At 38.3% G+C, this 13,513-nt stretch overlaps 1 protein-coding gene across 1 annotated transcript; it reads right to left on the reverse strand.

Annotated features, from left to right (window-relative positions):
- Positions 1-1,493: 1,493 nt before the first annotated feature.
- PVALEF (parvalbumin like EF-hand containing) lies at positions 1,494-12,114 on the reverse strand. Its single transcript, XM_051995418.1, has 4 exons — positions 12,009-12,114; positions 10,299-10,434; positions 9,445-9,560; positions 1,494-1,809 (listed from the first exon to the last, which is right to left on the reverse strand). Exons 1-4 carry the CDS (start codon positions 12,112-12,114, stop codon positions 1,763-1,765), a joined length of 405 nt encoding a protein of 134 aa, XP_051851378.1. The 3' UTR covers positions 1,494-1,762.
- Positions 12,115-13,513: the final 1,399 nt, after the last annotated feature.

Genomic DNA, 13,513 nt, shown 5'->3' on the forward strand with positions numbered 1-13,513 from the left:
AGCTATTATTAGCAACCCTAATTGGCTTTCAGCGACTACTATTCCCTAACAAAAATAAACCTGTCATTTTGCAAATTAAAAAGTCAACACACACACAAAAAAGCTTCAGCAAGCCTTGGATGGAAGCCATAATGGAATATCCCTGCGGGTGTTCTAAGAGGGATCTGTCTCTTTAAAGAAGGCCTAGAACATGCTCCCCCAGTGTAGCTCATTCTGTGACTTGGTGCTCACATGAGCCCTGGCACCCTTCAGAATGCTTCTTATGCTGTTAATAGATTAATGAATTGATTCTCTAATAGAAAAATGGTTTTTCATATTTTGGCTTCTGAATATTTTCCCCTTTTGCCTTTTCTGCCTCAGTGTCACAAGTTCATTCAAGCCCTAATTGGAATCCCTTTTTCTCTGTAAAACCTAAGAGATGGTACTCCAATCTCCTGGGCGTGGGTCATTACCATCATCTGTCCAGGAATCTCTAAGTGAGTTCTCTTTTATGTTTAATTCCAATCCAAGAAGTATAGGATATTTATGCAGTAGGACTCTTTTGCTTAGAAGGGGACAATGATGGGTATGGATCTGTCATACTGTCCCAACTATCCATCGATGCCATGTTTCTAGGAGGTTATCTTAAGAGGGAGAGAGTAGGGCAAATATTTTCTGGATATTTCTAGGATTTTCCATTTTTCATGATGCTATTAAGGGATGAGGCTACCCTGTGAATGCTAGGATTATTGCTTCACCCCCTGATTCTGCCCTTCTTAGTTCCCTGTACTACTCCAAATGTATGTTTCTCTGAGGTCAACAGATCTAAGGCTTCCATCTATTTGCTTCTCTTCCAGAACATCTGAAATTTGTCTCTCTTCAGGGCCTATCTCCAACCGAAGTCGCTACTCCCTACCCTATTTGATGAGCTCCTAACTGGGGGGAATCTCTCTGAGCAGTCAGATGTCATGTGCCAAGGGGAGCGGTGATTGGGAGAAACTGCAAGGGCATCCCTAGGCAGGTCACTTGCAGACCTTTCTTTCTTGCTACCTTTCTCACTTCCCCTTCAGTAGTCACTGTAATTTGGCAGTTATGGCTATTGGCTAGGCCCTTGGGGAGGTCAAAAGTTGATGCAACCTTCATCGAAGACAGGTTAACTAAGAGGAAGCAGTCTTGGTCTTGTTCTTCATTGTGGAGAATGCTGTTTAGGAGATGCTAGGACAAGGTGTATTTGTAGTAGGGAAGGTGCTCTCCCTTTCCCCCTTTTCCTATGTCTAAGGGGCAAGGTAGGAGATAGGGATGAAGAAGAGAAAATAGAAACAGGGCAATAAGAGAGAAATCTTTGCCCTATCTTTAGGTACTGGTGGAATGAGTAGGAGCCAATAGGATGACAGATTTGGTTCTAGATCCAAGTACAGAGCATGTGGACAGTTATACTCAAATTGGTTCACTTACCAATCTTTTCTCCTTTGTTCAATTATAACAAACATTTATTAAGTGCCTGCTACGTATAAGGCACTAAGAGGTACTAGAAAGACAAAGGCCAAAACAAACAAACAAACAAAAAAATCTTTGCCCCTTGCCCTCAAGGAGCTAACATTCTGTTTTCCAGGATAAAAGCTGTATCTGCCTGGTGCTGATCACCAGCAAGCGTCTCACTCCATCTCAGGCTCACTGGCCCACTGCATGTACAGGTATAACCCAGTGACTCTCAAAGCTGAAGGTAAGTAGGATGGGATGCACTCTGATGAAGAGCAGCTGGGGGAAGGGGTCTGTTTTCTCTTTATTTCTTCTTTGGAATCTTCTCCTTTTTGATCATGTCAGAGAATTCTGAAGGGGGAAGAAAAAAAACCAATGAATACCTCATGTTATATGCCTTCCATCTCAAAGCCCCATTACCATGCTTTTGGTCCTCTCAAGAATCTACTGAAAGAAAGATGGGGAAGGATCATTGTATCTGTGTTATATCTTGGGAAGTAGAATCTCAGAAAAGCCAAAAGACAATGAGTGGGAACCAAAGGTAGGACCAGGGGTCTTTTCTGGGTCTTAACCTAGCAAATGGCCAGAGGGGAATAGAAAAAGAAACAGACCTGAAAGGGGGTAGCAATGGAAAAGATAAGAAAAGGATTCCGTAGCAGTATGTCATATAGTCAATCCTCTATATTGCACCTCATGAGGAAGGTCACTTTTGTGTGGTACAGAAGAAAAAGCAATAGATTTGGAGTCAACAATAGATGTGAAAACTATGCAGTAGTATTTTGTTGCTTAGAAGGAGGCAATGGTGGACACGTCTCTCTACAAGACTAAGAATGTCCCTAGAATTGTAAAACTTCTGTCCATTTGTGGGACAGCTTCCCCAGGGGCCATCAACTTGGCTCTCCTATTCAGTATACATGTGATCTTGGGCAAGTCACTAAGCTGCTCCTAGCCTCAGTTTCTTCAACTGTCAAAAAAGGTATTGGACCAGGTGTCTTAAAGTCCCTTATTTCTCTAAATCTAGGATTCTATTATCTCTTCTCGGCTCCCCAGGGCCTTAAAAATCTAGTTGCAGAGAGTGAAAGAGCCCTGTATGTAGTAAGCATATAATAAATGTTCACTGAATTGAAGGGATATTAGTATTCTGTACCTCCTCCAATGTTCTTAGAATACTCTGATTTCTAAGAGGAAGCCAGGATGGTGCAGTAAAGGCAGAGACTTGCCTAGCTCTCCCTCATATCTTTCCAAATTCCTTTAAATAATGACTTTAAACAAATTTTAGATCATCAGAACACACAAAAAGATGAAATGGAACAATTTTCCAGCTAAAAAAGGTCAGCAGCAAAGGTTTGTTAATAGGATGAGAGGACTTTGAGAAACCAACAAACCAGGAATGGATGTGGGTATCAGGGGTGGAGGCAGCTTCTGGAGGCCTCAGTAAAGGTCTTTTTACTAGCACTGAGGATAAACTCTGTTACTTTAGGACATTAGAACTTGGAGCCACATACTTTTCACAGGGCAGAAACGAGGGCTTCTGGCTAGGTCTCTAGGAGGATCTCTGAAAACAGGTGCACAAAACCCCTGAAGTTTGGGACAGTGAACCTTCTACCCTGGAAACAGAGCTCTATCTAGTTTAACAAAGAATTAAAAGTCAAATAATAGGCTGGGGAAACAAGCAAACAAAAAAATATTTTGACCATAGAAAATCACTATAATGATAAGGAACATCAAAAAACACACTTAAAAGAAGATAACAAAGTCAAAACTCTTACATCCAATGCCTCCAAGAAAAATAAAAATTGGGCTCAGGCATGGAAAGGCTCAAAAGGAATTTTGAAAATCATTAAGGGAGATAGAGTGAAAATTGGGCAAGAGAATTGAGAGTGGTACAAAAGATAATACAAAAATCTAACAAGGAAAAGATGCCTTAAAAAGCAAAATTGGCCAAATGGGAAAGGAAGTACAAAAGCTTACTGAAAAAAAATAATATCTTGAAAATTAGAATTGAGCAAATGAAAATTAATGATTTCTTTGTGAAAAATCAAGAAACAATAAAACAACCAAAAGAATGAAAAAATAGAAAACAATGTGAAATATCTCATTGGAAAAATAATTGGCCTGGAAAATAGATCCAGGAAAAATAATTTTAAAATTGTTGGTCTACCTGAAAACCATGCTTAAAAAAAGAAGCCTAGACATCATATTTTAAGAAATTATTAAGGAAAATTGTTCCAACAATCTAGAACCAGAGAATAAAATAGAAATTGAAAAAATCCACTGATTATCTCCTAAAAGAAATCCTAACATGAAAACTCCCAGGAATATTATAGCCAGTTTCTAGAATTACCAGGCCAAGGAGAAAATATTGCAAGCATTCAGAAAGAAATAATTCAAATATAGTAGAGTCATAGTCAGGATAACACAAAATTTAGTAGCTTTTACGTTAAAGGATTAGAGGACTTGGAATATGATATTCTGGAGAGAATGGAACTAGGATTACAACCAAGAATGTTGTCCTATCCAGCAAAACTGAATATAATCCTTCAGAAGAAAAGGTAGAAATTTAGTGGCATAGAAGACTTTTGAGGATTCGTGATAAAAAGACCAGATTTGAATAGAAAATTTGATTTTCAAATATAGGACTCAGGAGAAACACAAGGAGATAATCAGAAAAAAAATATTATAAGGGACTTAGTAAAATTTATCTATTTACATTCATTCCTACATGGCAGAATGATACTTGTAATTCATAAGAACTTTCTCATTATTAGGGTAGCTAGAAGGAGAAGATATAGACAGTGGGCACAGGTGTGAGTTAAATATGAAGGGATAATATCTGAAAAAAAATAAAATTAAGGAATGATAGAGGAATGTACTGTGAGGATAGAGAGGGAGAGGTGGAAAGGCTTATATTATCTGCTATAAAAGAGATAAGAAAAAGCTTTTACAGTGGAGGAGAACAGGGGAAGTGAGTGAACCTTACTCTTATCAGAACTGGCTCAAAAAAGAAATAATATACACATTCGATGTGGATATAGAAATCTATCTTACCCTGCAGGAAAATAGGAGAAGGATATACAGGAAGGGGGGAGGATAATAGAAGAGAGGGCATATTGGAAACAGGGGTGGCCCAGTAGCAAAACACTTTTGAGGAGAATCAAGGTGAAAGGAAAATGAAAATAGAATAAATGGAGAGAATGCAGTTAGCAATAATAAGTGGGAAAAAAATTTTGAAGCAAGTATTTTTTCCTTATGAAGATTTCATTTCTCAATTATAGAAAACTGAGCCAAATTTATATATGAAAAAAAAATGAGCCATTCCGTAGTTGATAAATGATCAAAAGATAACAACTATGCCCCAAGAGTTTTATAGTCAAAATCCTTTGATCTAACAATACCACTACTAGGCATGAATCCCAAAAGAGATTTTCAAAATCAGGAAAAGGACTATATGTTCAAAATATCTATAGCAACTCTTTTCTCAGGGCAAAGAATTATAAATTGAAGGGATGCCCATCAATTGGTGAATGGCTGAATAAATTGTGGTATGTGATTATGATGGAATATTAATGTTCTATAGGAAATGATGAGCAGGAGGCTTTCAGAAAAACATGGAAAGTCCTCCATGAATTCAAGCAAAGTGAAATATACTGTTTACAAAGTAAAAACAATTTTATGGGATGATAAGCTGTGATTGACTTTGCTATTCTGAGCAATACAATGATCCAAGACTACTCTGAAGGACTTATGATGAAAAATGTTATCTATACTCAGAGAAAGAACTGATTGTGTCTGAATACAGATTAAAGTATACTCTTTAAAAAAAAAAAAACTTTTCTTGAGGGGTTTTTTTTAGAGGTAGGGGAGATCTGTTTTTTTTTTTTTTTTTTACAATGTGACTTTATGGAAATGTTTTTCATAACTTCACATATGCCTTCTTAAAGTGGGAGTAGGATGAAGAAAGGAGAGAATCTGGAACTCAAAGTTTTAAAAACAAATGTAAAATTTGTTTTGCATATAACTGGGGAAAATAAAAATGTTAATAGAAGATCTGATCTCTCCTTTGCCTCCTTTACTCCCTATGTTATGTTATTATTATCTGTGTATATGTATTTTCCTCCCCTGGGAGAATGTAACTCCTGAAAAGTAGAGATTTTTAAATTTGGGTTTTTTTAAATCCTTACTGCCTAATCCATAATATCTACTTACTAAATGCAAGTAAAAATGAAAGGGTTATGTAGAGGGCTGAAACTCTTGAATCATTGCACTGAGGTTGGTTTAAGCACTTAGAGCTAATTACTGATTGGACAATACTCTATGGGCATATGGTTGGGAAATGGTCCTCCCACTATCTGCTGGCTCAATGATTAATGTATACAGAGGATTGTAGGAGGCACTAGGGGTGGAGTAAGACGAGTCAGAGATACATTTTTTTGACGGTAGATGAGGGAGAAGGTGGTCGGGGAGATTCTGCTTCCATCCTGTTCAATCCTGCATCTAAAGACCAAGAATAAAGACTAAGGACTTTTGCTTATCCTGACTCCGGCTGATTCTGAGGTGTCTGGGGTGCTAGCGCGGTCATTACAGGGTTAGACCAGATAGATTAATGATCTTTAAGGCCCTATGGCAACATGAGTGAACTCACCAACAGCATAATTTGTAAATCCATGAAAATCCATAGTGTGAAATAACAGGACTTAACAGAAATAGAGAGAATAGAATCAAATTTGATTTAACTATTTATCCCTCCTGAAATCCAGGGATATAGAATCCTCAGGGAAGAATCTCTGTTGCTGGTTTCAGGGCTACTTCTGGCTCCCAAGCCTAGTAGCTTGTCTTCTGTATCAACCACAGCCAATGAATGGTACAAGGAGGGTCAAGGCTAGGATTTTAGACAGAGGCATTGGGATCAATAAGGGAGCTCCAGGACATGGCTCTTGGGTGCCTCAGAGCTTTTCAGAGATTCTGCCTTGCAGGGACCAAAATGTTTCTCAGCTGACCAATACAAAATGTCTTCTTCTAATCAAGTACTTCAAGAATATTTCATTCAGTCTTGAGTTCTATATTTCAGAAGAGATAAATGGGATCCAGATAGGGTGTTGTGAAATGATGAGGAGACTTGAAACCAAGACAGGAGGATTGGATTGAAAAGAAATAAGGGATCTTTAGCCTGGAGAACAGAAGACTTGCAGTACATGATAACCATCACAAGGAATTTACTCTTAGCAGAGACTTAATAGATATTTGTTGAATCTTATTGAATTGGAAAACTTGAAAAGTTATCCTGTGAATCCTCACCCCTAAAAAAAAAAATCCACTGTCTAATTTCTCTCCTCCTGCTCCAGGGCTGCTGGGTATCTGTCTGTGGGTAGTCAAAAGATTGAGCTAATTTCATCCATTTCAGATTTATGGTACATAAGCTCAGCTGGGCCCTCTCTGCTATTCTAAAAATCCTATTTTATCAGCTCTTTATCTTATAGCCCACAGCAATTGTTCTGAGCTTTTCCCTCTCTTCCCTGGCACTCTTATCCACCACACTTAAAGCAGCTGATTTAGCTCTCTCTTTCACTGAGAAGATTGAAACTATCAGACAGCAGCTCCCTCAGTGCCCTGTTCTTCAAAACTACTTAGCAACAGCATCTCCTACCTACTACTTTTCTCTAGCATGAGTATTATCCTTATAAAGCTAGTTTCTTGACCCGCTTCTCCAGCCATCATCCCGCTTCTTTCATACATTTTTCAGGCCATCTCTTCCTTGCCTCTGGCTTCTACTACGTCTGCCTTCCGATATGTTCAGTCTTCAAAACACATCTTCCTTTCACCTTTCTGACTTTCTTCTCCCCTTCACTGCTAAACTTGAGGAAATTATGTTCATCTTTTGCCTCAGCTTCCTTACTACCTATTCTTGCTTAGCCTTAATCCTTTTTGCCCCTGCACTACTGAAACCAGTCTCTCTAAGGTCACCAAGGATAACCTAATGGCCAAATCCATTGGTCTTTTATGTTCAGTATATATCCTCCTCATCCTCTCTACAGTACTTGACCCCCTCTTTTCCTGAATAATCTTTTTTCTTTTTTGACTCCAGTTACCCCATCTTCCTGGTTCTCTTCTTAGCCTCCAAATGGCTTTTTCTTTGTTTCCTGTGGTTCCACAACTTCTTCCAAAGCCTTAAAGGTTCTGTTTCTCATTCCTTTTTCTTTTCAACTTTCTCTTTTTTTTTCTATGTTTTCATATGAAATGTTTTCAATTTTTTCCCAATCCTATCATATCAAACTCTAACATATCTATAATGTATAATCACATATCTATATCACATAACCCATATCTATATTTCTAGTCATGAATTCTCTTCTGAGCTCCAGAACCATATCTCTAAATACCCACAGGACATCTTTACCCAGAAGGCCCATTAGCACACCAGACCCAACATATTAAAAAAAGAAAGAAAGAAAGAAAGAAAGAAACAAACTTAGGAATGTCCCTGGACTCCATTCTCCATGATGCTCAGAGAGCATTGCTCATTGGAAGAAATTTCCTCAGAGACTCTATGTCTGGGTAAAAAGCACTGGTATTAATAGATAAGGATTCTTGAATCCTTAAGGTAGGGAGACTTATAGGGGCAAGAGTTTTTTGTTGTTTTTTTTAATGCAGTCTCAGCAAAAGGGTCAGCAGAGGGACAACCAAAGCAGCTAAACCACCAGTCAGCAGAGAAGGAAAAAGAGGTTCCTCCTGAGAGTGTCTGCAAGATGTCTCCATAATCAGGACTCTTGGCAAAAGCCTGACAGATATGGAGATGATGAGAGGAATGTCTACAATCAAAAGGCTTCAGCAGTCTCATAATGAGACTAATGCCATGGTCAAACTGTGATGAGATACAAAGCAACCAATTTCTTTTTCCTTCATTTGCCCACAAAGGAGAGAAAGCTTCCCCATTCCAGCATAAATTTTATATTTCCTCCATTTTTGTATGGAGGTTAAGAATTATTCTGAATTATCTTATTAAGATAATAATTACAATGTTTAATAATTTATTATAATAATCTTATTATTATTAAGAATTATTCTTATTATCAAAGAAATGTAACTTACTCTTGGTGCCCTTAATGGGGAAATAATTGGAAAATATTTAACATAAAAATCCAATAAAACACAGATAATGTTAATATGTGGTTTTCTAAGTCAATATGAAGGATCTGTATCTCCTGGTTTAGTGCCCCACACCTTCTATTAGAGCTTGATAACAACAGCTTTACAGCACTTTACATCTTTTAACTTGGATCTGACCATCTCATTCCCCTGATTGCAAAAATCTTCCATGGCTCCCTATTGCTTCCCAAGTTCAAATTCCTTTGCTTGACATTCAAGGAATTCTACCTAGTGTCTTATCTCATTTTGCTCCAGTCCATTTAGTCTATAGAACTGCCAGTATATCTGAGTCCTTGTGATTGCATTGTTCTACTTTAAATTTGTTAATAATTTTCCCTCCTTCTTTTAAAGCCTCAATCAAACATTGTCACCTTCATAAAGCTTTTCCTGATTTCATCTGTCAATTATGACCTTCACCCTTGAACTTGAAAGAGCATTTCTTTCACAACTCTCTATTAATAATAGTAGTAATAATAATAATAATAGCAACTGACATTTATATTTTAAAGTATGTGTTCTCATTTGCTGGTAATGGTAACCTTGTAAGGTGAGAGAAATGGAAGCTAGTTGATATTTTATCAAAGGTATTGTAAATAGGATTTATATTTGGGGCAGGGATTTGTCTGAATAACCTCCCAATTCTGCATTTCAGTGACAGCTGTACCCATGTGTTCTTAATAAATGCAAATCACAAAGAAGTGTAGGGACTAAGCTGGGAGGACTCTGGGACCTGCACAGGGGGGTAAATTGCCTGGGAATCAGGCCCTTCACCTTCATTCCTCTATTCACCATCAGCCCCAGAATCAGGCCCAACTCTTTCCCTTCATCCCTCCTTATCCGAACCTTCAAAGTCAATCCGTCCATCTCCATCTGTGTCAGCTGCTTGGATCATAGCTTCTGCCTCTTCATCTGTCAGGGGGGCTGCAGGGCCAGTGCTGGGGATAGTGGATAGGATGTACCTGTGAAGCAGAGATCCCTGGACCTCAGAGAATGGAAAGCCTTGGAATAGGTGGGTTGTAGAGGTATGGGACATTCTCAGGGTTCTGATCTAATTTGTCTATTGACTTTATTTCCAGAGGAGGCTGTGGACATAGCCAAGGACACTTGGGGATGACAAGTGGTCATTGAGAAGAATGGGGCAAGACCTTTTCCTTCTGTTCTGTCTTCCTTGATATATAGAGGCAGTAGGAGACAGGAGAAGGAAAGTTATGTGGGTAGGAAAAACAAATCAAATACCACAAAGGGGGAAAGAAGGTGGGTATTCCAGAACAATTGCACATTTTCTTCCCGTTATCTGTGAATCCTTTTATACCCCTTTACATCAGTAGTCTGTATGAACCTATAAGCCTCTAAAGGGAGGAGATTAAAGCTGTCAGTATGGAGGAAGAGACATCTCTAGCACAGAGCCTTGATAGGGGTAGTGAGGTATAATAGAAAGAGTCTGAAGATGCCTTTTTCCTACAGCTCTACAATGACTGCCCACTTAAAGGATTCCATGACTTTGGGCATGTCATTGTCCTCTGTGGGCCTTATCTGGAAAATGAAAAGGTTGTCCTGGCATAACTGTACTCCCTTCTGGCTTAGATGTTCTCAGATTCTATGGTTATAGAGAAGGAGAGGGAGGGCTCCTAAAAGTGGATGAAAAGGCAGACAAAGAGAGGGAAGGATGGGACCCAGCGCTACTCCCTGCCCTTTACTTGATCTCATTCCACTCGATGAAGCCGCTCTTATCTTTGTCCAACATCTGGAAGGATTTCCGGATGATCTCCTCCTGCTGACTTGAGGTCTGGAACTTCTGCATATACTCAAAGAATTTATTGTAGTTGAAAGAACCTAGAATAATAATGGTGCATATATGTTAGGGGTAGTACCTTCCTTAGAGGAAGCTAGATGGCACAATGAACAAAGGGTGGATACTGGATTTAGGAAAACTCGAGTTCAAATCTGGCTTTGCTAGCTGTGAAGACCCGAGGCAAGCAACTTAAACTAGCTGCATCAATTTTCTCAACTGTAAAATGGGGATAATACAATCTACTTCATTATATTGCACTTTGCTTTATTATGCTTCACAGATATTGTGTTTTGTTTTTGTTTTGTTTTGTTTTTATTTTTTACAAAAGGTTTGAAGATTTTGTGGCAAAAGTGAATTTAGCAAATCTATTCGGTTTTTCCTAATAGCTTGTGCTCTCTGTGTCCCATTTTGGTAGTTCTTGCAAAATTTCAAATTTCCACTATTATTATATCTTGTATCGTGATCTGTAATCAGTGATCTTTGATACTACTATTGTCATTGTTTTGGGGTGCCATGAACTGTGCCCACATAAGGTGGCAAGCTTAATTGACAGATATGGTGTGTGTTTTGACTGTTCCACCGACTCTAGCTCCCTGTTTCGATCCTTCTCTTCCGGCCTCCCTATTCCCTGAAACACAACAATATTGGAATTAGGCTAATTAATAATCCTGCAATGACCTCGAAGTGTTCAAGTGAAATAAAGAGTCAATCCACATGGTGAACCTCATTATTGTTTTATTTCAAGAAACTGCCCTGGCAGCTAGGTGGCACAGTGGAAAGAGCACCAGCTCTGAAGTCAGGAGGACCCGAGTTCAAATATGACCTCAGACACTTAACACTTCCTAGCTGTGTGAGCAAGTCACTTATCCCCAATTACCTCAGCAAAAAGAAAAGAAATTGTCACAGCTAGCCCAGTCTTCAGCAACCCCTCCCCATCAGTCAATAGCCATCAGTAAATATAGAAACAAGACACATTATCAGCAAAAAAAGTTATGATTTACTGAAAGCTCAGATGATGTTTAATTTTTTTTAGCAATAAAGTAATTTTTAATTGAGGTATGTGCATTAGATTTTTAAAAACATGATTTTTAGACACACTATTATAGCCCACTGTAAATACAGTTTTTATACATAGTGGAAAAACCCCCAAAAATCATGTGACTTGTTTTATTGTGATATTCACTTTATGATCTGGAACCAAACCCACAATATCTCTGACATATACCTGTATTATTTAATTCCTAAGGAGATGTGAGAATCAAATGAGATAATAGAGTAGGTATACTTAAAAACCAAGTGTTTTTTTTTTCCTTTTTCCCATTTTACATATGAGGGAATGGAGTCAAAGATTAAGATTAAGTGATTTATCCAGGGATAGAAGAGTGGGAGAGAGGATTCAAAATAACTCAATTCTTTCAGTATACTATACTTTCTTTCAAGCCACAGAGGGGAGAGTCAATAAAATAGGATAGTTGTTAGAGGAATTGGAGTGTTGAAAGAGAAGGTCTAATGCGTCTAGTCTCTAGTTTGATGGAGAAGAATATTTTGGAGCTATAGACATTACATGAAGCACAGCTAGGGAGTCTGGGTTAATTTGCATTAACTCACATCTTACCATGGTGCCTCATGTCTGATGGCAGCATGTCAATGTCTTTGTCTGATAGGGATGTCCCCATTGCCAGACCAATCTTCTTCACCTGGGATGAGAAATCTTCGTCCATGTTGACCACTGAAGAAAGAATTGGGTACTCAGTGAGGGCCCAGGAGATTCTGACTCTCTGGAAGCTAGCTAGGGAAGTACCTTTTTTCAATGGAATTCACTTTATGTAAGATGCTTGCATACATTTTTAGTTAATCACATTTTTGCAAACCAAATTATATTTTTAAATGCATTAGGAAAACTGCCTATTTAAAGAAAGCTTATAGCAATCTTTTTAGAAAGCAAAAAGTTAGGTAGAATTAACTAATAATAGGGAAAGCTCCCATTTAACCTTAGGGTTTATGAAATAAAGTTATAAAGTACTTTCCTCAAACAAAATACCTCTCTAAGGTAAGTATTGCATTTCCATTTTACAGATGAAGAAAATAAGGTTCATAACTCCCTAAGATGTGGTATGCTTAAAATTAAGGTCAAATTCTACATTATACAATATGATAAAAATGCTAGGATTCTTCTAGGACCTGTTACCCTCAGATCCCTTAGCTTCCTGCCAACCTCCTCCTGAAAAATATTTACCTTAAGTGATAGTTTTTCATATTATTGATTTCATATAAAATATATGTAGATTCTTCCCAATCTTTGCTAGTCTTACCCTAACCCACTCCCCGTGGAGTTAAATTGGATTACCCTTTTCACAAAGGAAAACCTACTGTATGGTAGAAGAAGGGAAGAGCAGAACTTTGGCTCAGAGTGTTGATACTGATAGCGGTGAGACATCCTTTCTTCCTCTGACTTATCTTTTCTACTGCCTCCCTTCTATTTAGCCTACACCATCCCCATCCTCAGTAGACTTCTATTCATCTCTAGAGACTTGCCTTTCTTCACTGCTATCTTCAAGACTTGCCAGCTGAAGTAATATGCCCCTGGCCCCAGAGATCAATCTCACATGATTACCCAGGACATGCCCAAGTTCTTCAATAGTATCTTTGCTATAGCCTGGGATCTTCTCTTACTCCCACCCAAATGAATTTGCTCCAGGTACTAGAAATACCTAATTATAACTTTGATGGTTGAATCTCATGAATATTCAGCTATTTTCAATGCACCAAGATTTCAAACTTGAACAATCTCCATATATTTATAAAGCCTTCTTGGGCCTGATGTATACGAGATCTATTCATATGTATAGGCAATTGGGTAATACGGTGGATAGAGAACTGACCCGGGAGTCATGAGTTCAATACATGAGTTCAAATCCAATCTCAAATATTTACTCAGTGATCCTGGGCAAGTCACTTGATCCTGTTTGCCTCAATTCCTCATCCTCACTTAAAATAACCTGGATCACTCCAGTATTTTCATATAGTTGGCTGACTGGAAGGGCTCAACAACAAAAATTCATATGTGTGTGTGTGTGTGTGTGTGTGTGTGTATGTATGTGTATATGTCCCATGCAGATA

The sequence above is a fragment of the Antechinus flavipes genome, chromosome 4 (genome assembly GCF_016432865.1).
Source record: "Antechinus flavipes isolate AdamAnt ecotype Samford, QLD, Australia chromosome 4, AdamAnt_v2, whole genome shotgun sequence".
Lineage (NCBI taxonomy): Eukaryota > Metazoa > Chordata > Mammalia > Dasyuromorphia > Dasyuridae > Antechinus > Antechinus flavipes.

Bases quoted from the DNA above. Each gene is read 5' to 3' on its own strand.
- PVALEF (XM_051995418.1), bottom strand. From the start codon at position 12,114: ATGGACGAAGATTTCTCATCCCAGGTGAAGAAGATTGGTCTGGCAATG. The intron at 9,561-10,298 runs GTAAAGGGCAGG...TCTGCTTCACAG, and splicing joins ATCGAGTGGAATGAGATCAA to GTACATCCTATCCACTATCC. The intron at 1,810-9,444 runs GTTCGGATAAGG...TTCCCCCTTCAG, and splicing joins TGGACGGATTGACTTTGAAG to AATTCTCTGACATGATCAAA.